General features: G+C 31.3%; 1 protein-coding gene and 1 long non-coding RNA gene across 3 annotated transcripts; one reads left to right on the top strand and one right to left on the bottom strand.

The window, feature by feature from the left end:
* Positions 1–3,096: 3,096 nt before the first annotated feature.
* On the top strand, positions 3,097–24,841 carry LOC132714526 (A disintegrin and metalloproteinase with thrombospondin motifs like). 2 transcript variants are annotated; one of them, XM_060697420.1, is made up of 16 exons: positions 3,097–3,242; positions 11,654–11,766; positions 12,135–12,343; positions 13,162–13,251; positions 13,620–13,803; positions 15,462–15,481; positions 16,123–16,214; positions 17,192–17,279; positions 18,532–18,609; positions 20,382–20,542; positions 21,448–21,597; positions 22,049–22,210; positions 22,622–22,766; positions 23,162–23,290; positions 23,829–23,883; positions 24,075–24,841. In XM_060697420.1, the coding sequence occupies exons 2-16, from the start codon at positions 11,715–11,717 to the stop codon at positions 24,329–24,331; spliced, it is 1,872 nt and encodes a 623-aa protein (XP_060553403.1). In that variant the 5' UTR covers positions 3,097–3,242; positions 11,654–11,714; the 3' UTR covers positions 24,332–24,841. The 2 variants fall into 2 exon arrangements, with proteins under 2 accessions (XP_060553403.1, XP_060553404.1); XM_060697421.1 differs by lacking the exon at positions 3,097–3,242 and adding an exon at positions 4,305–4,424.
* LOC132714525 (uncharacterized) lies at positions 8,079–10,952 on the bottom strand. The gene is made up of 3 exons (XR_009623565.1): positions 9,867–10,952; positions 9,249–9,392; positions 8,079–8,847 (listed from the first exon to the last, which is right to left on the bottom strand). It is a non-coding gene; the product is annotated as an uncharacterized LOC132714525 (long non-coding RNA).
* Positions 24,842–27,885: the final 3,044 nt, after the last annotated feature.

Genomic DNA, 27,885 nt, shown 5'->3' with positions numbered 1-27,885 from the left:
GTCGTCTATTTGCCATGATTTTGAAAATTTACAAGTCGAAAACAATTATCTGTTTACTAAGTGAACGTTATTTAACCCAGTGATATCAGATGTGTGTCTTTAATTGTAAATGTAAAAATAAAATAAATTGTTTTAACAACAATTTATTTTATGAACTGAACATTTGTTGTTTTCAAATATTTTATCAGAACAAGAAATAAGTCCACACGTTGCTCTATATTTCTAAGAGTTGTTTGCGTTGTTTCTAAATAAAACCAACAGTGACATCATAGATTTTTTAGTTTTTTTTATAAACCTTTTCTTGCTAATTGAAGTGTTCAAAATTAGAATCGGTCTAAAAGTAGATCTCCTTCAACTCCGCTTACGGCTGCAACATTATGTTGCTAAAGTGGTGTACCGCTTTCTTGGTACCATCCTTCGTAAAAATATCGTTGCAATCCATTGCTATGATCTCTGTGCAAATACCAGACAGGAAGGCGACAATAAGATGGAGAAAAGTCGAAACCATGATGATGGAAAGTCGACATAACGACAGCACAATGATGACGAGTCGAAAATACGATTCTGAAATTTAAAATAACGAAACAACGTACGATGGTGAAAAGTCGAACGCAAGGTAATAATTTTTAAATTTTCACCATCGTGATTTCGCTATTTCGACTTTTCATCACCGTACCTCTGACTTTTCAACATCTTAATTTCGAATTTTCACCATCTAGGCTTCGTTATGCAAATTTACTTAATTACAACAAAATATAAATAAGAATTGTTTGATAAACTCGTGCCTCCAATGTTACATTTAATATTGAAGCGTTGTGTGTGGTTTTGTATTGAAATGGTGCATTTACAATTTTGTAAGTTAATTTAAGGTCTTAAAGAACGACATAAAAAGACGTTATTTATGAAGAATTAAGACGTGTATTTTTGAAAACTGTGTTATTTTCAAATAATATTAGATACTGTTTAAAGATATTACATTTGGGAGGAAACTAGTATGTTTTTATTATTTACTCTTTGTTAAAAGATGATTTTGAACAGCATGAAATTAGGCGAAATTGGTGTTCCATATTAAAATATTTACTCTGTTCACTAGGTTTTATTGATGCATGAATATATCAAGGAGTAGGTGATGATAAGGTATTTTGTCCTTAGTGAAACAAAAATGGCATGACTAATTTATACAGAACTGGAACTCAAGATTATCAAACTGTTGTAGAGCAGTGTTGTAGAGCAGTCCGTAACACGTTTGAGTGTACATGGTGTATTCTCTCATAGATAACAAGGAGAAGCTGAAATAGTGGGCAAAACCCTTAGACTATAGAAAATTCTCAATATGCAATTCTCTTAAAGATTAATACCATTTTGTGATAGAATGCTCAATGTTTTTGTTGATTGCTTAAGCAGAAAAAACTCTCTTTTATTTATGCCCAGTGGTTAAAATTATATCTTATTCAATCAAATCGTTTCATTTTATTAATTCTTTAATACATTTAACTCATCCAATCAGCACCAACTATTTCATGTAATGCTATCCCATCAAAATCAGCGTACCATAGACACCCTGCGTAAAGTTCAACTACTATGTAGGTTAGTTAGTGTTTTTTTTAATTCATCAATAATTCCATTTAATTTGTGGCGCGCAGTCGTGCCAGACAGACATGATTTCATTTCTGCTGTCTAATTGAAACTTATTTATACATAAGCTATACGTAATGAATAACTAAGGGATAAAGCAGGCGTATGAAATAAATCCCCCGCTGTCTTAACTCACATAGTAAAACTTATCATATGTAATACCTCTAAATGGGGTCTTTCAAATAGAAAGACCCTGTTTTGAACGAATAAGTACAAAATTTAAAAGCAAATCTATTTAGCTGTTTGGCGTGAACGATGTTTTGCATTTAAAATACCGTCCACAAAAAAACCCCAACCGAAACAGCACATTTATTTTTTTTATGTTTGGCAAACATCATATTTTCATTTTAATGTTTTTATTCTCGAACATAAGAAGTATCTAAACTAAGAAAATGAGGAGCTTAGCTGGTAAAGAAAACTGCATTTACTGCATGTTAAAATGCAGTTATTTTCGTTATTTAAAATCAAAACATAAACAAAAACAAAAACAAGACCAATTTTACATGCAATCATTAGACAAGTGTGCTTATAGATGTATTAAATGTATGAAGAAAGTTTATATTACGTAATGAAATATGAGGCATTCTACTTTATACAATAAATAAAACACCACTAGATTTTTATCATGACGATATTACTATTTATATTACGGTGGTGTCGATTATCTTTTATCATTATTTAAACATTTTAGATATTTTGATTAATCTACCCGGCCATACAATCATATAATAATATTTTTGTAAGTGTTTATTTGAGGTCCTTTCAACACGTGTAACTACAAAGGGCCATGCAAAATGTTATACAAGAATTCCTGAATAACAATATATTTCTATAGGTTTTTTTTTTCTTCTTTAGATTTTAACTATGAAATATACTGTTCCTATGTACAGTACAAAATATTTAGTCATATGGTACACTTGAATTAATTGTAAGTATGACTTCTATTGATTTTTGGGAAATTAACGTTTCAAAAAAAAGTGAGGGATAATAAAAAAATTGAGTACAAAACCGTCTAATTTCTCATTTTTCCCCTCTTGTTTTGAAATAGTATTGAGAAAATAAAAAATATTAACCGAGTTATTTTATTTGTTTTGCCTTTATCAACTGATGATGAAACATGGCAAAAAAACCCCAAAAAACCCCACAAAAACAACAACAAAAACGTCTGAACAGACTTGTAATTTATGTAACATTTCAAAACTAGATCTTATCAATTTTGTTATTACATGATTCTTTTACGGGCAATGTTCCCTACTTTAGTATTTTCCTTCTTCGTCATGTAAAAATGTTTGATCTAAGACTATAAATAATTTGTGCCATTATTTTGGCTGAATGGAACTGATGCATAACGTTAATTTATTACAACATTACCCGAATGACTGCACAATTTTAATGATGTAAAATATATACCTGCCAAGAAGCACGAAAGTATGGTAATCTATCCTCGATGATATTTTAAAAAGAGTTTTTGTAGCTTTAATTTGATACCGATGTCACATTCTTATATATAAGATACGTTAAAGTATACATTTGTCAAATGAGTTTAAACTGTGATGTTGTATGGAACTCATAGTATTTTTGGTACAGTAAATGTTTCTGTATGAAAGGTAAGTGAAACAATAATTATTACCTCCGCATTAATATTATTTTGGTTAATTATTTTTTTATATTTTTTTACTGGTTACTTTAAGGTTAATTTCGTAAAATTATGACTATGACACCTAGTTCTCAATTACAAAAGTTATATTAAAATAATTTTAAAATCAGGAATATGTGAATTGTGTTTATTTGTTGTTTTTTTAACAATCATAAAACATGTTGATAATAATAATAATATTGAGTGATAATTCATGTCGAAATGAAGATAGACGTAGTCTATTATCAAGTGAGTTCAGATTTCAGTTGGTTTTATTTTTACATCTGCAATAAAGACATAACAAAATCTACCGCTAAACACTTCATTGGTATCACACAAAACGTCACACAATTTACTTTGCCACTCTGCTCCAATGAAAGTTTTTTTTGGACATATTTGAGGTCATTCTATGCGGGGTAGAGCTACATTGTTTTTAAAACATTGCTTTCAATGTTTCATATGTAGTAAGATTTACATATAAATACAATTATTTCCTTGACTTATAGATAATATCAATAAGAAAATAATACTAAAAAAGAACAAAGGTTGACCGACTGACAATAAAGTGCTAAAATAGTCATAAAAACTGACTGACTGACCGAGCGAGCGACCGAGCGACACACCGAACGAACAACCGACCGACCAACCGTTCCATTGTAGAGAAAACATTGTCTGCCTTAAAGATGTTTATGATGGAAACATGAACATGTTATTTAACATAAAAGTCCAAATAATTCTCAAAGTGTCAAGACGAAACGTGATTATGAAAATTATATATTTTAATATTGCTGTTTGATGTTGATACCACAGTACCTTTACTTGGACAATGTTAAAAAAATCTCTGCTTGACTGTTCTTTAATATTTCGTGCGTATCAGCTGGAAAGTAAACTTTGACAGCAATAAATTTTAGTGTATTTTCTACAATTACTTTAAAATGATTTTACTGACTATTGACGTAATAAGACACACTTTAAATAACTATTACTTTTCTAGGTGTATAGTCATATAGTTATATCTAAATTCAGTTGATAAATCAACTCGTAAACATGACTTTAAAGGACCTTAAGAATAAAAATTTGATAAAACATTTTAAAAATTCGTTCGGTCATGTTGGCATTCTTAATAAATAACAGGCTTTTCAGTCACATAAATGTAAGTGCAGTTCATCACTGGAATATATTTTTTAAATGCTTGAAATTATAGAAATTGAGGATTTAATTATTCAGTGTACGTATACTATTCATTTATAAATATTATACCTCCATGTTGATCCTATGTTTTTGACTCCTTACTATTGAAAGATTATAAAAGCTAATATGACTTTCACTTTTTGAATAAGTGAAACTAAATGCCTCACTGCCTCATGTTCAAAACAAAAACTGATCTAGGACCAAAAAAAAGAAGAATATCTGTCAAATTCTTTGACGAAAATCTCTTTTTTAGTGACATGCAAAGTTAATAACCTTTGCTACCATGACAATTGCTTAACTGAACGTAGGTATTAACTGCAAACTTTAAAATATATTATCTTTTTCATTTCCTACAGCATTTGTGAGAAGAAGTTAACTCTATCACACATATTTCTTTTATCGTCAGCCAGTTTAACTTAAAATATTACTGAACATTAAATAACTTTCCTCTTCTCTATTCCTTTGTAAATAATTTAATATGTTCCTGATCAACACTGATGACCACATCATATTAATATGGCTCTTACCAAGAGCGTCCATATTTCTCATTTTTAACTAACACATGTTTTTTTATCCTGTTATCTTTGCTACTAATGTGACCTACATCAAACTTGTAATTTGTTGGTTCCATTTCAGAGAAAAGTTCAGTATTTGAGTATATTTCTCCGTATTGATTAAGAAATTTATTATCTGTAATTAATTTTCATAGTTGTATTTTTTTACTGCGTTGTTCATCATTAAAATAAGTAGAACATGCTGTCCCCTATGATAAGTGTTCTTAATGTTCATTCCAAACGTTGTCTTTCTCGTGAACAGTACGAAGATTTTACAGAAGGGCATAAAAGTGTTACAACTAATGATCACCACCGCATATACACTATTAGATAAAATATAATGATATCGATATCTGCTTAAGTAACTGCTGGGACATGGACAATGACTTTCTATTATCAATGACAATGATGTATTAATCTCAGATTGGACCAATTTCATTATTTTAGAAAGGTTGGGCAAACTTTAAAGATTTCAGTTTTAATATTTTCTTTCTCTAAAATAACAACACATTGTCAACCGAGAAAGCAATTAGATTAAACAGAAACGACAAACATCCTTTCGGTAACATGAGACAGTTTGTCCTAAAATCGTTACAACAAGGATTTTATGTAATGTAGAATAAAAAAATAAAATGATAAAACAGAAAAAAATACTTTTACTTTATTATTATTTTTTTTGTGTCTGTATTAAGTATTAAAAGGAATTTGTTATTACGATATAAAACATGTCTTTCGCTTTTTACACAAGCAATTTAACACCATTATAACTAGATACTATCGTGAAAGATTTTATCAAACTAAGACAGATGTTACCTATTATATAGTTTACGTGATATACAAACATGTAGAATACAATCTAATATTTCAAATTCTGATATTACTATTACATGTATATGCCTGCTATTGTAAAGTCCATTCGTGCCAGATTTATCCCATTCATATTGTAACGATCAGGCCCATCATTTTACGTCCGAAAATAAACCCGTATCCGGAAACTACTCAAGTACTAAAGTAATTAACTGTACTTCATGACATCAACTTTTAATCATCAAAACATACACTACATGTACAGATAACTTCATCCTTTTAATATTTACGATGGTTATATTACTTAAAATAACTTATTTTCTACGTTGTAGCCGTTTTAATGTTCAATTAGCCACACGCTGCCAATTTAAACATGGCAGCTGGCACTGGCTAAATTTCTGCCCGCGCGAGATTGGCAGTGACGTCATCGAAGACGATGACGATACTGCAAGCTAGGCACCCTAGCCAAGCTAGCCACCCAGCGTCCCAGACTATAAATAGCAGCCCGAATCTGCCAAAATTGTCAGTACCTTGGTAGATAGCCACCAGACCACATCTATACTATATTGAATATGGATGTATCTCCAGCCACCAGAAGGTATATAATACTTTATGCCAGTAATAGTTTATATAGAAGCTTTATATTTAATCATCTAGTTTGGCAGTTTGGCATTATTTACCATTTATGATAGATCCTGACTGAAGACCAAGTTTCCATAGCCATAATCCCATATTTTATAGTGATACCCATATACCAGGGTAGAACACCACTGTATTTTGTATTTACCATTTTAGATACCCCTTCAACCCTATAGCATTTCATGGTAATTCCTACCATAGAATTTGTACCAGACCACAGGCAAGACGTGACACCGTATTTGTCAAGCCTTTCATTACATCTTATATTATACATTATTCTAGACGTAACAGAAGAATATTCCTGACCTAAGACGAGGAGCCCAAGCCAGAGCCATCCACAGAATATACTATATACGAATTTTATTGTTTGTGAAATGTATATTTAATAAATTGTTGTGTTAATCTTATTTCAGGCGTCCGTATCTTTTAGTCCTTGTGTCCCTATTTTCCCTTATCCATTTACGTGTGTTTGAGAAGAACCCACGTGTCGATATTGAAGTGTGTCCGGGCTAGCAGACCCCGGGTACGTTTCAACTGGTGTCAGAAGTGGGATTCCAATGATTTTATGAGATTTATATAATTTTCCAGATTGATCCATCATCAACCATTAATCAGTTGTCTGCCCTACCATTACAGGGAAATAACCAGGAGACCAAGAGACAGAACATTTTATTTTTTTATGTATCATAGTTCATTTCATTTGCTGATCCAGATTTTTGATCTTCCAAGGTGCTGACCATTCAATCAAACAAGTTTACTTGTTGGTTGGATGCATGATTATAGCCTTATTTGAATGCCCATTGCTGACTGCATTCTTGTCTGGCCAACCTGAAAGCAGAAAGGAATAGACATTATACATTATACCTAGTTTTATTATTTTTATTATACATAGTACATATAATAATTATAACCAACCCTGGCATTGCTATTCGTTACCAGATGGCACAAAATCAAATTGATATGGACATCGATGTCAATGTAGACCATACAAATACAGATAGAGAAGATTCTTTATCTCAAGACCATGAAGACTCAGACTATTCAAGACCAGCCTCTATGGCACAAGACAATGTTACCCAATCTGAAGCTAAAATGCTTGAGATTGCTACACAAATGAAAAATGCTCTCACTTCAATGGGAGAAGCTGTAGACCAGAGACTTAAAAACATAGAAAGAAGACAAGATATATTTGAAAATGGAAATTCAAATTCTACTGACATACCTAGTAGTAATTTATCTTATGATGACCAGACCTCTTCATATAGAATGTCAAATACAAACACTATCAAAGTGAAACCACCAACTTTTGATGGTACTGAAGACTTGAATGAATTTTTAATATCGTTCCAAATATGTAGTGATTTAAATAATTGGAACATTAGATCCAAAGGATTATGCCTAGCTAGTTGTTTAAAGGTTGATGCCCGATCAATGTTGACTGAAATCGATACTAGAGACCATTGTGACTATAAACTGCTAGTTGACCTACTTAACCAACGTTATGGTCCAGCCAATAGAAACAGACATTTTTTAAAGCCAAACTTAAAAACCAGAGTAAAACAAAAAGGGGAGACAATTTTCTCAATTGTCACAAGATATATACAGACTGACCAGAAACACTTATTATGCCAGTGCTTCTAAAGAAGTAATTGAGGCAATAGCCTTAGATCATTTTATTGATGCTATTAAAGACTCAGAGATTAGATTAAGACTAAAGGAAATATCACCAAAAACCCTATTAGAAGCCGAACAAGCAGCTATTAGGTTAGAGGCTTTCCGTACAGCAGACAAACAAAGAAATAAATTAGTAGCATCAGTCTCTGACCCAGAACAGGAAAGAAAAGACCTTAAACTTGATACCATTTGCAAATCATTAGAGTAAATTAATAGAGACTTAAATGACCTTAAAAGAGATCAATCTAACAGATACATGACAAACAGACTAGACAGTTAAATAGTTATATGCTATAAATATGCCATAGATATAAATATATATAAAAAAAAAATAGAGATTAATAATAAGAGGAAGTTTAAACCAACTAGTTGTTGTTGTTGTTCTATGATACTTATGATCCTAAATGAAAGTGATATTTAAATAAATAATGTATACCTATTCTTACCAATCCAGCTGATGAATATTTAACAAAAATGAAGACATGGAATTCCAAATACACCGCTCCTTGTTACAAATCAACCCTTTACATTGATGAGTTTCAGGTGGACCCCCTTCCTGCTCCAATTTGAACAGCTGTTTACTTAACTACCTGTTCATCTGGTGGACACTTTAACCCGCTCCCTGTTGTTCAAAAATATTGACTTCAGGTGGACACCATCGTTCCTCTGCTTGCACATCAGAGTGGTCCTTTTTCCCGTAATATGACAAACCTGGAGAATAACAAAACTCGAACCTGGAGAACGTTACTCTAAATGAAGAAATTAAATAGAATAAGAGACATCATACCATTATCATCAAATTAGCCTGAAACATTATGACCTAAAAGTTATTTAATGGACAGCTAATTACCATTTAGAGTGATGACATTGAAAATTTTTAAATGATTAACCAAAAACAGTGCAATGTTTTTGTATTCCACTTATAAAGTAGTGATGCCACCTTTGAAATCAAAGAGTGAAGTTTTATTATTGGTATACCTTGGGGGTACCAAATATTGGCCATATATGTTATGATATTTAATTACTATGATGATATATTGTCTATATGACTTGCCGGCCTATGTGCTTAAATTAGCCAAGTGTTAATTTATTATGAATATTATTAAATATACCAGCCATGATTGTGCAGTGTCCCACTGTAAGGAGTGTATTTTAGGCTGAGGATGTAATGAAGTATACTTCTGTTTAGATGAGCAGTTGGTAATAACCGCTTCTCCAGGTGACCAACTAACCAATACACCCAAGCTCTCTATTCACTGTAAATATAAAATACATGTATTTGTTTTATGAATGTAATAATAGAGCGCTCTATATTTGAATGTTTGACTGTGCCGAGTGAATGATACCTGTATACGTGACACTTTATACAATTGTTTTTATGCCATATAATTGAAGTTGTATTTATACAACATCCATAAATTATTTTGTCAATTCCGACAATACGTACATGTATGTTCCTACATGGAAAATTTGCAAATATTTAGCAAATTTTAATTATTACTAGGCATGTATAATAATTAATATATGCATTAATATGATGTGTCTTATGACTTAAAACTGTTACCTACCAAGTTTGACAAATAATTAAGTTAAACTCCTCTGTCTAATTAGTGTAATAATAACCAATTATCAAATGATAATTACCCGACAATATAATTATCTCATAACGTCGTGTTACAATGACATTATTTAGGTAAAATGATAAACCTTCCGACTATAAATATACTTACCTTCCTACTATTCAGGGGCTGAATCCATGTGAGCGGGGTGCAATGTAACGATCAAGCCCATCATTTTACGTCCGAAAATAAACCCGTATCCGGAAACTACTCAAGTACTAAAGTAATTAACTGTACTTCATGACATCAACTTTTAATCATCAAAACATACACTACATGTACAGATAACTTCATCCTTTTAATATTTACGATGGTTATATTACTTAAAATAACTTATTTTCTACGTTGTAGCCGTTTTAATGTTCAATTAGCCACACGCTGCCAATTTAAACATGGCAGCTGGCACTGGCTAAATTTCTGCCCGCGCGAGATTGGCAGTGACGTCATCGAAGACGATGACGATACTGCCAAGCTAGGCACCCTAGCCAAGCTAGCCACCCAGCGTCCCAGACTATAAATAGCAGCCCGAATCTGCCAAAATTGTCAGTACCTTGGTAGATAGCCACCAGACCACATCTATACTATATTGAATATGGATGTATCTCCAGCCACCAGAAGGTATATAATACTTTATGCCAGTAATAGTTTATATAGAAGCTTTATATTTAATCATCTAGTTTGGCAGTTTGGCATTATTTACCATTTATGATAGATCCTGACTGAAGACCAAGTTTCCATAGCCATAATCCCATATTTTATAGTGATACCCATATACCAGGGTAGAACACCACTGTATTTTGTAGTTACCATTTTAGATACCCCATCAACCTTATAGCATTTCATGGTAATTCCTACCATAGAATTTGTACCAGACCACAGGCAAGACGTGACACCGTATTTGTCAAGCCTTTCATTACATCTTATATTATACATTATTCTAGACGTAACAGAAGAATATTCCTGACCTAAGACGAGGAGCCCAAGCCAGAGCCATCCACAGAATATACTATATACGAATTTTATTGTTTGTGAAATGTATATTTAATAAATTGTTGTGTTAATCTTATTTCAGGCGTCCGTATCTTTTAGTCCTTGTGTCCCTATTTTCCCTTATCCATTTACGTGTGTTTGAGAAGAACCCACGTGTCGATATTGAAGTGTGTCCGGGCTAGCAGACCCCGGGTACGTTTCAATATGTTGGATATATGTTAAGTTCTAATGCACTAATGGCCTCATGATTTACACTCTTAACAATACATGTCCATGATTTTGGTAAATATCTTCATTTGTCATTTCATTTTCAGTTATTTCCCGAAATTGGTATCCCTGTATGTTATTTATCTTATGTCTTTTACACACTGATTTGTCAATAAAAAAAGATCGTGATCCTGGCACAAGTCTCAAAACCGTGGCATCCGTTTAAAAGAAATTTTGCACAAATGATCCTGGTATCGGCAAGTTGAATATATATTAAGATAAAAAATAATTAACCGGTATATAGGTAAGTAATGGCAACGACACTATGTATCTTTTTCACAGATATAGAACAAAGTGTTGTTGTATGTCTAATGTATAATGTAGATTGAAAACAGATTTATTTCAGGATTTATATGGCTTATAGGCCAACACTTTATAAATGCAAGGGTAATGCCAGTTGATGAAAAATTAAATTAAATTTGTGTTTCCAATGAGCCTTTTGTACTGTTCTATGACCGAAAGTGATGCCCATTTATCGAGCAAAGTTATTGCTCATGTAACTGGTATTTTAGAAAAAACATCATTATGGTTTTGAAGTAATAAGTGATTTGTTTGCAAAATATGTACTTTCACGTTATTAAAACAATACACAACTTAACTCATTGAAAAATATCGGATCATCGTATCAAATCTAATTTAAGCGCTGCGCTGGAAGACTAGCGACATTACTATCAGAATAAGAACTCATTTCCATGACATGATATGAAGAACAACAAAATGATCGTTCTGCTTTTAACTTTGGCCTCTGTTTCTGGTATGTATCGTGCTTTTAAAATTATCATTTATTGTCTACTTTCAATCGATTTATAGATCATTACTCATGATTTGATCAATTTGCCCAAAATTTGAACAGCAAAAATGACAGTGAATCTTTTGCGGCTATGTAATCATAAAAGCTAAAACCATTCTGTTTTTAGTTTCTTCACAAGACACAATAATATCTCCAGTAATTTTTTACATTTGAGTATCTTGTTTTTCAATTATGATCATTTTATCACGAAAAGTAGGGCATGGTTAAGTTGACATACATTTTTTTTGTATAATGGTGTTACAGTTAAAGATATAAATTATTGTTATAACTGTTGATAAAATCCTTTTTAATCCCAATTCTCTAATTCTTAGCATTTGAACATTACGTAAGCCTTCGGGACATGACACCGGAACCGGGATTGCCTGAACATATCTTGATGGATGTTATTGGAAGTGATGATAAAATTACCAGGCTTCATCTTAAAGAAAATAAACGTCTGAATGTAAACGCTGATATCTATGAACAAGATATTGACCGAGCTACATTAAGACGTTTAGAGACAAACAATAAACCAGTGGAGGTAGGTATGAATTCCAGTGAAGTAATGTTTTCTTTCTTTCTTTCTTTCTTTCTTTCTTTCTTTCTTTCATTCTTTCTTTCTTTCTTTCTTTCTTTCTTTCTTTCTTTCTTTCTTTCTTTCTTTCTTTCTACAAAAGTTTCCTTCGATGATGAATCACTTAAGTTCATTAGACTCTAATTGCTTGTTGTAAAAACCGTGTCCATTTCCAGCTTTGAAATAGAAAAAAACAACTCTTTATGCAGTGTCATAGTTATATATAAGTTCCACAAAAAAGTCTTTATGAATAGAGAATGTTCACACGTTATCTTTGTTAGTATAGCCGTAAAACACAATTTTTACACAAAGTCTTATAAAAAGGGATATCAAAAAGTGTGATTAATTTTTGAAGTCCATTGTTTTAATTTTATAAAAGGTTTGCAACACATATGTATGCCTTTAATTATCTATATTCGTTTAATTTATTTTTTTAGAAAAAAAAACATTTTGAAACAATTGAAATATAAACTGGAATAAGTCAGTGTAAACTGTAAAGAGTAACTAAAGCATAACCTTGGACAAGTACAACAGCAAAACAGAACTTGATGGACAAAAAGTAAAGTAATATTTTAAGATGGTAATGAGCTATAATGTAGATGTGATTGGTTTATATAAAATGGTAAAAAGGTTTAGTAAGGCTTTATATTAAAACGTTTTTAATCATACTAATGCTTCATATACCACATTTATATTTATCAATGGTCCTATTTCTTTTTGTCATCACCTGTATATTATTGTATTTTTTACAAATGGTTTACGTTATTTTACGAGTATCATTTCAGGATATTAAGTACTATCATGACGTGCAAAATAGGGCGGCTGTAAGTGTTACCTGTGAAAAAACAGTCGATGATTCATGTAAACGAACTCTGGTATGTATTTTATGTAATGAAATACATTTTATTTTATATTTGCATGCAATTGAATTATTATTTTAGTATTATATAACGGTTTAGAAAAAAATGTTGAAATCGTTACTTCGTTTGTCACAATTAGCATAGAATATAGTCCGCACAAGTATTTTCGTAAAATTACTGATCTAGAATTGCTTTAAAAGTTACATACAATACATGTTTAACATGCAGATACGCCTCATGGCTTCCGGCACCTGTAGATTGTTTCTCTGATTGGTTCATTGCGAATAAAATTTTATTGCAACGTATGAATAATCATATATTTTCTTTTACTGTTCTTTGAACAGCTTAGCAACGGTAGATTTATCTTCGATTGATACTTTTAGGAAGGATTTTTGACCATTGGCAAAGAAACGTATGAAATACGTCCAGTAAGTAACCTCTTGGTCACCAGAATGCTTCGAGCACTTAATCTAAACGTACACGTTGTTAACAGAGTGGTATTGCATAATAGGAACTTTGCTAAAATGGACCCAGCCAAAAAACTCATTGGACTGAAAGACTACATAGGTAAAACATTGCACGTTTTTAAATGTTTTGTTTCATATCACAAAAAGCGCTTAAAATTTCAAATCAGAAAAATAATGAGTTAAGCGATGATTATATTGTAGAAGGGCAAGTTGTTTCCCTTTCTTTGTATATTAATAAATGTTCTGATTTTTTTGCAACCTGTCGCCTCGGGAGTAGCCCTCTCCTGCTACATATAAACCATATAATATAGTATTACTATGAACATCAAACATTTTGTTAATTGTTGTAATTGTCCGAATTACCAATTCATTAAAATGGGACTTTTTAGATATATCATAAATTCAAAATAACAGTCAAGCTTTTCAAATACATGAATATAGTCATTTTAGCTCAACTTGACAATGATTAAAAATGAGCATCTTGTCACTTGTCCTCATGGATCAAATAAACTTATATTGATAAAAATTACTAAAATATTTAGTCGGAATCTAGGTAGACGAGTTAGAATGTACGCATCGAAGTGACATTATGCCCATCCAAGGGTATAAATGAGTGAACAAGTGAATGTCAAAATAAGTTTTCCTTTTGCCATAATTCCTTTAAATATAAAAATTTATTTCACATTAACAATAAACAACGCATGGATTCAAACGAAATTTTCATAAATATCAATTAAAAGTTACCTGTAATGTTCATTTCATAAAAAGAGTGGGGCAGTCTTTTTATATTTTAGGCAGATTTATAATTTTATTCTTAACATTTTCTAATATCAACTGTTGGTCAATCATCATTTTAACAGTCAGTCTTATGAAATATACAGTCAGTTCAGCTCAACTTGACAATGAAAATATGAGCAAAATGTCACTTTAATCTTCTGAAAGAACATATAGTTTCAATCTTTATTTCAAGCATTTGTTTTGGCCGCGTCTTTGCTAAATTAAAATGTAAGTTCAATAAAGAAAAAGAAACAGCTGTACATAGTTTAAATAAAAAATAAATAAAACAAACAACGCAAATATGAAGACTGCAAAAGTGTACAATAATTCCCAAACACTGAAACAAAAGTGATCTATCAATCTATAAAGTTCTAAGCTGATATGTCAATTACTATTTTTTCATAAAAAATTGAACATAAAAAAATTCAAAGGGAATAATTAAGATAATTTATTATAGATAAGAGTTATGTGTTTTAAACAGTGCATTTCAGCTCAAGTTATACAATGATTTATAAGAGATTGCTAAAATGCAAAGGACAATAACACAAAAGAGTAACATCATTTCAGTTCGCAGTACGAATGTATATATTAGAAAGGCAAAATGATAAGGTATTTGAAGAAGTCCGTTTTGAACATGATTGTCAATAAAAATATCAAGGATTGGTCCTGTATACATCATGATTTCAAACTCATGCAATGATTACAGAATTTGTATATATTGATATAATAAAGGTTCGTACTTAAATTATACTTCGTTCCATTGAGCTGATAACAGTCTATTTGTTATTGAAAATACTATTCTATATTGAAAATACTGTTATCTGTTGTTGCGAATTACAGAGAAGCAAACACTTAAGAAAAATGAAAAATGCAGGTGTTCCTAAAGATAAGGCTTAACGATAAATGTTTGATAATTAAAATAATACTAAGTGTTCTTTAATAAGAAAATTAAAAATGTTATTTCTTTTCCTTTTCCTACAGGAGCAAAGAAACATAGAAATGTAAGTTAAGATTAAAAATTATTATGTTAATAGCATATTCATTAAACCTCAGTTTTTGTTTTGTTTTAAGCAGCCTTTTAATTTAACACATGCTACCTTATTTGTTGATGACCACTGTTATATTCAGTTTGAAATTATTTAGTTCATATGGGAAGAAGAAGATTTGCTATCTCAAAAGAAGATTTTGTTTAAAATATTGTTCAACGAAGTTTCTCTATTGAATAAAATATTCTAAAACTTTTAAAATAATTATCTTTTTTCAGTTAGTACACTCTTTATAACATTTGAATATGTATGCATTTAAACAGTAATAGAACTTCTTCCTCTAAGGGTTTAAAATTTGGCACCCGTTTTTTTTATATAAACTAAGCAAGAACGTTCATTCTCGAAAGTTTTGTTGATCTTAAACAGATATGATATGATGTTTCAAAGTAAATAAAATATTGATTTAAAACATTGTAAAAAGGTTGGTTCTGGGATTTAAAGGAGAATTCTCTCGACACGTGCCAAAATATCTCTTTCAGGCTCAAATGTTTGTATACAGAAATCATTGTATTTTATACAATAATCTGATTTTTCTTTTGTTAAACAATTAGTTGAATTTAAAATAGGACTATGCTTTACATGCGACAATTCTGCAGATTAAACAGAGAGGAAATACATATAAACGACAACAGCAGACGGAGTATGCCGTGGAATGTATTGTTGTAATTGATCCTTACCTTTGGAAGAAGTAAGTTTATCATATATCGTTACTTAATAAAACAAAGACATTTCGGACACAAATTAAATAACTTCAACTCCCATAATTGATCATCATTTTTAGCTTACCATTATTAGCGCTTAAATAATAATAATAAATAACAAGCACCGGTTGAACCGGGTGATGCTCCCGAATAGGTTTTGGACACAGAAATGTATACCTCTTGTAGTGTCAGAGTTATGTCCCGGACAAAGTTCAAAGTGTAAAAATGAACAAAGGGCAAAACATCTTAAATAAGGCAAGTCAAAGTTATGGTTCTTTTGCAATGCACATCTACCCAATAAAATCTATCTACTAACAAAGTGTCTTGTTCACATCTTTTATACTTTCAGAACTATGTTCTGGACAATGTTAAAAGTGTGAAAATGAACAAAGGGCAATAACTCAAAAAATAAACAAGGCATTGTCCCGGACAAGGTTCAAATTGAAAAAAAAATAAACAAAGGATAATAACTCCAAAATTAGGCAAGGCAGATTTATAGTTCTTTTGCACTGCACTTCTACCAAATGAGATCTATCTACCTTCAAACTTTCATGTTGATATCTCATATAGTTTCAGAGTTATATCAAAGTGTAAAAATGAATGAAGGGCAATAACGCCAAAACAAAGCAAGGCAGAGTTTTTTTTTTGCAATAAACTTTTACCTAATGGGATTTATCTACCTACAAAGTTTCATGTTGATACCTCTTGTTGTTTCAAAGTCATGTAATAATAATAAAAAAAGAAAATGAAAAAAATAATAATGATATTAATAAAAATAATACTGGAGCTGTTACTATTACTGTTGCTGCTACTACTACTAAAATGACTATAATTCATGATAATTAAAAAAATCATATTCTAACACTATACTCAACATTTCCAATAAAAACACATTTTGTTCAGTTACTTGTATTTTTTAATTACTTTCAGCATTAATATAGTTACAAATATTTTCTGATTACAGATTTTATGAGCGAACAAAAGATTCTAATGACAAGAAAGAAACAACTAGATATAGGCTAAGGCGACATCTCACGCATGTTATGAATGGTGTAAGTGTAATAATTTGTCAATTTTGGTAATAACCAACGTAGTGCTGTATAAAAAACATTTCACTAAATACAATGTTATTTTCAGAGTGTTGTCGATCAACATTAAAGATTGATAAATCCCACAGTCAATGGTTAAATATACGTTCTGCTTCTTTGAAATATTGACTACATTAAAAACAGCGCAAATATAAACATTTACACAGTAGATAAAACCAGATAGTCGCAGGCACATCTTTAGCTACCCACCGTTTATTAAAGATTATGAATATCGTGGTTTTTATAACAATTGCTGACTACTTTCCTCAATAAAATAATTACGAAGTAGATTTTATAGGTATCTACATCTTTACGAAGACATGTGTTTCCAGGTAGGAACTTTACTTTAAACTTATAAACGACATGAAAATAAAAATTTCATTATCAAATTAGGCAAATGTGTGGATAAGTACTATCTAACGTGTAATTTCAAGTTTGCTCGATTGAACTACATTTAAAGTGAATTGGTCAATTATGTTGATGGTTTTAGTACCATAAGTGAAAACAAACTACGAAAAAGTTATATAAGGATGTTGTTGGCAAGTGTTAGAAACATGATCCGATATGACATAACAATATTTAGCAGATATTAAAGTGTTCTAGAAACAAAATTCTTCACATATATGCGAATGCTAATGTTTCTTAGAACTCTACCAACATTTTTCCCAATAAATATTTCATAAAAAATATCCAAATGATACATTACAGATGTTCATATCAATTTGTTAAAAAAACTTATGAAAATGTTCTGAACACTTGAAAATAAAACTCGAGGAATTAAGTGAAATTTGTTTCGCTAATGAATATCATGTCGTAGAAGATGGTAACGATAACCATTTTCAAATGATTAGAAACAGTTATGTACAAAGGTTTGTAAGGTATAAATGTTTAGTAGTTGTGTTGCGTCATTCATTCCTGGCCATTATTTATATCAGACCTGCATAATTGTACGGTTCCATTGACTTTTTAATTGTTTTTCACATTTGTTTCAGACATTAAAGCTCACAGATGAAATGACATTCTTTCAGTTTATATGATTATGATAAAAAATAAGTTGCCGTTCACTTTCGCAGTTAATTATAAGTAATAGCAAAAAAACAACCTCTCTATTTATAAGAACTTAGTACATGGTAAGAAAACTGGTAAAATAATTACTGCGTATTGTGCAATTATATTGCAAATTATGTTAGTACATGTATATTTATTTGATTAACAGGTCAGTCTGATGTACGAAAGTATTGAAGATCCTGAACTCAACATTTACGTGACGATATCAGGATTTATTTACTATGAGGTGAGCGTTGTAATTAGGCTTTACTTATGATAGAATTTATTTACATAAGTATCCGCGATAGCTCATTGGAGAGGTCATCAGACCTCTCCATAGTGTTCAGACTGATTGCTGGCGGCATCCATTTTTGCGTATCTGATTGTAGTAAATGAATCTCATTTACAGCTTAAAACCATTAGGAGCAGTCTACAAAATTTGTTTTGCGCATGCTCCGTTTCAAAATACGACTTAACTTAAACGAAAAATTGACCTTTTCGAAAACCTAGCTAAACACCGTTTTCCGGTACATTACGGAACATCGAAGTGAACGAATCGATCGGTACAAAGAAAAATCGGAAAATATTATTTACGTTACTTAGCGCCACGTGGATGTTTCATTCCGTTCTAATCTTTTAAATGTATAAATCTTTTACAGTATTGTTTTCTGAAAAGCGTTTTACTATTTCTTGTTCCGATAAATAGTAACAGTAACGATAAATAGTAACAGTGAACATATATAGCTACATTAACACCATGCACTATTATATGACCGAGTGAACCGTGTATCGCGTTTGAACTGGTTTGACTAAGTAACGCAACGGGGATTTTTTGGCGCAAGTGGCACACATTTGACACAAGTTTGATTTTCTTAAAATATTATGGTTGGAGGCATGCAGCTTTATATTCTGTTTATTCGAATCAAATGATATAAAACATTTTTATGTAAATCCTTGACTTAAAATTGTCTGATTAACATACTTTATGCCCGTTTTGGAAAATGTAGAGGAAATGTTTTCATATAATTACCAAAACATAAATCGAAAATTTGCTTATTGAATTTTACAAGAAACTTTTATTTTGATACTACTTTTAATATACATATCATTTATTTTAAATTTAGTTTCCTTTGTATATAAAGTATCCCTAATGCGTCAAGGAAAAAATCCATTTCTCCAGCATATAATCTCATGAATCTTTCAAAACATTAAAAAATGAAGTGTAAACAAACTTTCATTATGATACTATATATTCAATTTATATAATAAATTATATTTTGTTAAATAATTGTAATTTGTAACCATTCATTGTGTCTTATTTCCAAATATTTTCAAATTAAACAAATCTTCCACAGCAGCAAAAAGACCTCTCGCATGCTTCTTTTTAAAGAAGCAAACTTGTGTTGTTTGTACTAAACCTAGTTGCTGTCTATTATGTAACGTTTAAACTGTGACGTACTTCATTATTTTCTGTTTCTTAAGGATCTTTGTTTCTAATACTTTTTTGATGATCTGTGTTGTTTATATATTGCTCTTTCCACTTTCTTACGACAGGCTTAGAAAAAATAAAAATAACAACAAAAACAACAACAAATTCTTTCTTTGGACAATATCTGCTTTACAAACTTTAAAGTTCGCAAGTTCATTCGTTTAATAATTATAGTTATTTAACTTTTTTAAGAATTGTAATATAAGAAATTCACAGGTAGGTATCGAATAAATGTGTTTCAAAATACACATCGACATTTAAACTTTCATCTCTTCTTGTGAAGAAAGAGCAAATTTGACTTCCGTAATGCTTGGAAAATGGATTTAGAGCATGTTAGATTCACGGTAATCAAAACAACATTTAGTTTTTATATTGCCCCTGCTTATTTGCAGACTCGCTGTTTCCACGGATAAAGCCGATCATAAATTTGAATGCCATTTAGTTTTTATATTGCCCCTGCTTTCAGTAACTGATACTGTATTTAATCCCCAAAAAAACAAAGGGACCTCAACTGTACTTTGTTAATTTAGAAAGATGATGACACTAGCCCGGTTCCAAAAGGAAAGGATGCACCTATTTTCAATAACAACAAGCCTTTTGTTGATGGAGACAAATATATAACTTACTCGCAAGACTGGCTTAAGAAACTAAGTCCTATGAAAAACGACGACCATGTCATGATATTCACCGGGTAAGTTCAACTTTCCCTAACATGCTTGCATTCATTGTTTTATTTAACTATTATATATCCTACATGTAACAAGTTAATGAATAATTCATTTAGGACTCTATTCACCTTACACAACTGGAGGAGGAATTATTTATTACAAAACATAAGATTCTGCGTTAACGTATTGTTGAAGTTATATTTTAAGAATGTCACATATCGAGTAATATTTTGTATTCAAGCTATCATGTTTTCTTTAGGGATTCTGTTTTTCTCTATTTTAAAAGACCCAACGATTGGCCTTTGTGTAAAGTTATTACTAGTAGACGAATCTGTCTCGGAAATGCGGGCAAAATAACCGTCTGCTTATCTCGTTTTTCCTTTACATTAGCGTTCACCATAAACTGTTGCCCGAGACCAAACAAAAGTACTGCTGGAACACGCCGATATTTAATTTTGTGAAATGTCGTAGATTTTCTTCTCAAATGTTTGCAGTCTAGAATCTTATAAAGATTCTAAACTTGATAAAATACTGCTTCCTGCATCCCTAGTCACTTCGGATGCCACGTGCTAAATTGGAAGTGGAAAATAATTTTTACAACATGTTTCATTAAACACGACTGATCAGTATACACCCTTTTGAATGAGTAACGTCGCGAAAGACAATTATTTCATGTTACTACTATAGAAACGCGTGAAATATTTAGTATTTTGATAACAGTATTCTATCTCACAGAATAACAATTTTAATGTACGATTCTAGACGTTGAACGTGTAAATAATATATATTATGTTTCAATTACTGTTATTTATGTTTAAAAACCTTAAACGACATTAGCGCATTCATGACTTTTATACATGAAAAGATTTATACATTTTTGTTCAATTGAATGATAATTTTAAGTCATTTTATGTTTCAACTTCTTTAGTTGCGAACTATTTGACGGAGATATTGAAAACACAGGTATGGTTGGTATTGCGTTTACTGGTGGTGCCTGTAGTGAGCAAAAACTCTCTCTTCAACAGGACGCAGGCTACTATGATCTAACTACTACAGCGGCCCATGAACTTGGACACAAGTAAGTGTTTTCTTAACAAATGCATAAAAATGTAATTTAATTTGTGACTTTAATATATTCTATAGTCAAGTTTTAAATATCTAACATGGTCAACACTGCAAATTGAAACCATTGTTGATTGGGTTTGGACGCCGATGCTCCAATAACATCCGGTAAAGAATTAAACAGAATTTATCAAATTAAATTAATTATAAGGATGATTTGATTAAAAATCCTGCGAACTGATAAACTTGATCTATTTTGTGTATTCCGTTTCATTTCGAATTCATCATGAGGTCTAGAAAACACAAGCTGTACATCAGTTTAAGATATTCTTTAAAAATGTACTTTAAAAAGCAATATTAGCGTAGATTACAAGATAACGGGCTATTGCGATTATTGTTGAGTTGTTCATTTACGTGGCACAATGTTATGTGTACCTTTATGTCATATATATCAATATATATTTTAGTTTGAATGCCGATCATGATGGTGAATCTAATAACTGCAGAAAGGAAGACATGTATCTTATGGCACCAATCACTAACCAATTATCGTATAATAATCCATATAAGGTTAATCCTTGGAGATTTAGCCCATGCTCTATTAAATCGATCAAGAATTTTTTTCAATCGTAAGTAAATCTATTATATTATAACCAACCACACAGTTTTTAAGGCTATGGCGGAAGTTAAATAGATATCATTTCATTCTGTCTAGCCCTGCTTGTTTTGTTTTCTATTTATCATTTTAACAATGACCGATATGAACATGGAACTTTTAATATGTATAGAGAGTGAGCAAAAGTGCACAGTAGACCAATATCTATAACTCATTATTGCAATTTGACAAATACATGACTTTTAATTCTAATGACTATAATTTCACTATTATTTCACATAAGTCAGTAATGAAATTTATAATTGATATGAAATTATTAAGGTATTAAAGTAGTCCACCGATATTATGTAATCCTACCAACGGTCCATTTAAAGATAGCTAATCACTTGTGTTATGCATACTGATTGATATTTTCTCATTTCAGAGAAGACGCCTCATGTATGACAGATCACGGAGATTATTTTGATAAAACAGAGTGGGACAAACATAACAAAAAATTACCTGGAGAGCTTCATACTCTTGATCAACAATGTAAATTGCATATGGGAGACTATTCTGGTGTATGCCCTGTAAGTTTTCCAGACACAAATGAATGTACTTTTAAATCATATTAATGTTCTAACAAATTAGGAGTACGATAAATTCTATATTGAACTTTATTCAAAATTTCTGTCATAATTATACTCATCCATCTATTAATGACGTTTTGGTTTTTCTATAAATGTGGGCGTTCGCCAACAATTTAAATTCAGTTTGCACATTCTGTATAAGAGTAATGCGTGTGAAAAAAATGACTATTTTCCGTTTTTAAAGAAATATCGGTAAAGATTAAACGTTCATATGTCAAAGGTTAAGAGTTGAAGTTACAAAATACTTTAATTATTGAGAACATTTTATTACATTTGGTGGAAGAATCAAATAATTTATAACAAGTATCGATAATTTGATATGAATTTCATTATAGACAAAACTTGGCGGATTACCGGAAACAGATGAGAGAATTTGCCAGGAATTATTATGTATCGGCAAAGGTGGTTGCCCTTCTTACACCCCTGCTCGAGGATCTCCTTGTGGTAAACCTGGCGCAAATAAGGTTAAATAATATACAAATGATTTGTCACATTATACAACCATACAGAATGATAAAACGTGTACTATGATACACGCCATTGCAACTTGAAATAACAATGTCTTTATTGCACAAGTTTGCTTAGTCTAGGATATCTGGAAGTTACATATTCATATACGGTTGATAAAATTATATCTCTCCGTACGTTTAGATTATCAAACCACTTGCTATAAGTAACACAAGATAGGCTTCAAGACCAAGTTAGCTCTTCCATATGTCCGAAAGTTGACTTTTCATATTCCTGTAAATTTTAATGACATACACATTCTATCTTAGTTTAAGGAGAATGTCATCTTTGTATGGAAGTAACATCCTCGTGGTCGCACATTTGATAACTTTACATATGTCAAAACGAAAAACGTAATGAAGCATCTTGCGATGCTGATTTATTATCCTTTTATATTTCTTTTAATTAAAAATGGTAAGTAAGTTCATATTGTCTTGGTGCCATACATTATTAATTTTAATATGATTAAACAAACACGAATGTATTTTATTGTAGTGGTGTATTAATGGTAAATGTGTTCCGGGAAAAGTGAAGGTGATCGAAACTCCACGTAAGCAAATGTTTTCAATGAAACATATTATATCTTTGTATCATTTTATTTAAACAACGTCTCATGCATACAAAACATAACTATATTTTCAGCCGGAATAAAATATCTTTATTAAGATCCATGATTTTAAACACTCATTGTAAAACGATTGTATCAACTAATGTATTACATTTGTGTAAATTCTATTGTAGACAAGGAATGCTTTGAAACAACAGCCATCAAGTATAACGGACAGGTCAGTGTCACAAAATCTGGTAAGGAGTGTCTGCTTTGGTCAGATGTAACAGACGCATATTATTACGATTACTATGTCCCAAACTTTCCGGAAATACCAGTGGAAGGTGCCTCAAATTACTGTCGGGCTCCTGGTGGTGAAGTGCGTCCTTGGTGCTACATATTGAACGAAGATGAACTTGATTGGGAATTTTGTGACATTGGCAAATGTTAAATTTGTTTGGTTTAACCGAAACTTGATTTTTAATGTTATATTTCGTAATCAATTGCTTTGATCAATGTACTCGAATTTTTAAAACAATATTCATATTTAATGGCAAATCTATTAGATGAAATAACACATTTTGTTTGGTCTTTTGTATATTTTAAGTCTTTCGAGTGTTGAATAAATATTTTTTCCTCTATTTGTAATTAAATCAAACATCGAGTTTGATAATAATGAACAAGGTTGTAGTTAGTAATTAAATATATTGTCATTTATTGTTTTCCTCCATATCTAATATTAGATCATTTTAGTATATTTTGTTATACCTTTGCTACTTTTTACATTTTTATGGAAATAATTTTTTTCCATGTCTAATATTGAATCTTTTAAGTACATTTTGTTATACCTTTCCTACTTTTTACACATTTATGCAAACAAAGATTGTTAAATTAATCTCCTTACTGCTTTTGGCCTGTATCACTCTGTATAATGCTATTTAAAAAAAATAAATATGTAAAAACTATGTGTTGTGGTTACGATATGTAAAGAGAGAGAGAGAGAGAGAGAGAGAGAGAGAGAGAGAGAGAGAGAGAGAGAGAGAGAGAGAGAGACTTAATTCGCATGAATACCTATTCTCATTCTAATGATCATTGTAAGTTAAATACAAAGTAAACCCCTTAATAAATAGTTTGTTTTGCAAATAAAACTACATGAACAAAGTAATTACAATAGGATCGCATGAAAAATTACTTTGACGTCAGGTTCCTGTAATGAGGTGCTTATGAGAGATGATAAAGTATTTTCAAAATTATTCAATAGTTATACTAATTAATACTTTCTAGAAGTCACTCGAAAAAACATTTTTAAAGGAGGATATCAGGAGCGCGAATGTAAAGGTTTTCTTTTCTACATGTTACGCTTCTCTACTAAACTTATCAGGGGAAATAATTTATATACTAGCTATAGATCGAATCGCGAAAGAATCCAATATAACTAATGTTTCTGTATTTTATGTGATGGCAAAATCATGTTAAAAAATTGTTTTAAACATATATATATTTTTGTACCATCTTGTTTTCACTTATTCAATTACCTTGCACCGAACTATATTGTTGCGCGCATGAATTTTGATTTTGTGTGTAAGAATTTAGAGGCCCTTTGTGAACTTCCATAAAATTTACACTGGAAATTTATACATTACCTTTGGTAGGGAAAAAACGACATTAAGGGATTTTTTACCGAACAATATTAATAAATAGAAATGATTATGTCTCGCAAAACACAGACTCATCAAGTAGATGTTTCAAAATTACTTTTCTTTCAGAATTAGATGCAAGAGCGCTTTGACTTGTAGTTACCTCCTTTGTTGTAATGTTCTTGGCTGTATTTAGAACATGCTTTGACAAAATTACTAAAGATAGATTTGAGGATATGGGGTGTTGTGGTGCTATTGGAGGATGCTGTGTGGTCATGTTACCGGTTGCAGGTAATCTACAGTATTGATTTATTATTAACAAAAGGTCAACCCCAAAATGAGTCTTGCCCTCGAACATATTATTTTTATATAGACAGTGTATGCAATTATTTATTATCCCCCGCTGAAAGGCGGCGGGGTATATAGAAATAGTCTCCGTCCGTCCTTCCGTCCGTCAGTCCATCTGTCCGTCCTTCAGTCCGACATGTTTGTCCGGAGCATATCTCAAAAAGTATTTGAGGTATCATCTTGAAACTTCATAGGTGGATAGACCTCATTGAGTAGGAGTGTAGTGCACAATAATGATAACTCTACCACGAATAATTTTGAGTTATTCCCCTTTGTTATTTTTCTTAATTAATTTTTGTCCAGAGCATAACTCAAAAAGCCTTTGGGATATCAACATGAAACTTCATAGGTGCATAGATCTCACTCAGAAGGTGTGCAGTGCACAAGAATGATAACTCTTCTTTCATAATTTTTGAGTTATTGTCCTTTGTTATTTTTCATACTTAATTTTTCACCTGAGTGGAGCATAACTCAAAAGTGTTTGAGATGTCAACATGACATTTCATAGGTGGGTAGATCTTATTGAGGAGGAACGCTGTGTACAAGAATGATTACTCTTCCCTATACAATTTTTGAGTAATTGCCCTTGTTCTTTTTCATACTATTTTGTCCGGAGCTTATCTAAAAAAGTTATTTAGGTATCAACTTGAAACTTCATAGGTGGATGGATCTCGTTGAGGATGAGTGCAGTGCACAAAAATGATAACTCTATCCTGCATAATTTTTGAGTTATTGCTCCTTGTTATTTTTCAAAATTAATTTTTGTCCAGAGCATAACTCAAAAAGCCTTTGAGATATCAACATGAAACTTCATAGGTCCATAGATCTCACTCAGGAGGTATGCAGTGCATAAGAATGATAACTCTACCTTTCATAATTTTTGAGTTATTGCCCTTTGTTATTTTTCATACTTAATTTTTCACCTGAGTGGAGCATAACTCAAAAGTGTTTGAGATGTCAACATGAAATTTCATAGGTGGATAAATCTTATTGAGGAGGAACGCTGCGTACAAGAATGATTACACTTTCCTATACAATTTTTGAGTTATTGCCCTTGTTCTTTTTCAAAATTAATTTTATTTGAGGTATCAACTTGAAACTTCATAGGTGGATGGATTTAATTGAGGATGAGTGCAGTGCACAAAAATGATAACTCTATCCTGCATAATTTTTTAGTTATTGCCCTTTGTTCTTTTTTAATACTATTTTGTCCGGAGCATATCTCAAAAAGCCTTTGAGATATCAACCTGAACTTCATAGGTCCATAGATCTCACTCAGGAGGTGTGCAATGCACAAGAATGATTACTCTATCTTTCATAATTTTTGAGTTATTGCCCTTTGTTCTTTTTTAATACTATTTTGTCCGGAGCATATCTCAAAAAGAATTTGAGGTATCAACTTGAAACTTCATAGGTGGATAGACCTCATTGAGTAGGAGTACAGTGCACAAGAATGATAACTCTACCACGAATAATTTTTGAGTTATTGCCTTTTGTTCTTTTTTTTAATACTATTTTGTCGGGAGCTTATCTCAAAAAGTGTTTGAGGTAACAACTTGAAGCTTCATAGGTGGATAGATTTCACTGAGGAGGGTGCAGCACACAATAATGATAACCTACCCTGCATTATTTTTCACTTAATGTCCTTTGTTATTTTCAGCCATCAGTAATCGCATAGGTTTCAAATCTGTTATCACTTCAGCCATCAGTTTTCATTACCAAAAGACCTCTTAAAATTGAATTATTCTGCTCTACTACATATACATTCTTCCAGTGAGCAAACACAATTGGCGAGGGATGGCCATGTTGACATTGTTTTGCACGAAATATTCAAATTAAAATAAATAGGCTTGCGAGGAAAAACAGCGACCGGAAAAAGCAGCTGTTTGTTAGCGTTAGTCAAATAGGCTTGCAAGGCATGACAAAGTGATTTCGTTTAGTCGCTGTGATTTTGTTTTAAATGCATATTGTATATTCAGTGCATATATATACATGTATATTTATTAGGATTGTTCAGTTT

This window comes from Ruditapes philippinarum, unplaced genomic scaffold (assembly GCF_026571515.1).
Source record: "Ruditapes philippinarum isolate M1 unplaced genomic scaffold, ASM2657151v2 ctg3482_1_1_1_1, whole genome shotgun sequence".
NCBI lineage: Eukaryota > Metazoa > Mollusca > Bivalvia > Venerida > Veneridae > Ruditapes > Ruditapes philippinarum.
The sequence above is the reverse complement of the archived record's forward strand: the minus strand, read 5'-3'. Positions and strand labels throughout refer to the sequence as shown.

Coding starts and splice junctions, on each gene's coding strand:
- LOC132714526 (XM_060697420.1), top strand. CDS start 11,715: ATGAAGAACAACAAAATGATCGTTCTGCTTTTAACTTTGGCCTCTGTT. Junction 13,252..13,619: donor ATTCATGTAAACGAACTCTG/GTATGTATTTTA, acceptor TGATACTTTTAG/GAAGGATTTTTGACCATTGG. Junction 22,211..22,621: donor ATCAAGAATTTTTTTCAATC/GTAAGTAAATCT, acceptor TTCTCATTTCAG/AGAAGACGCCTCATGTATGA.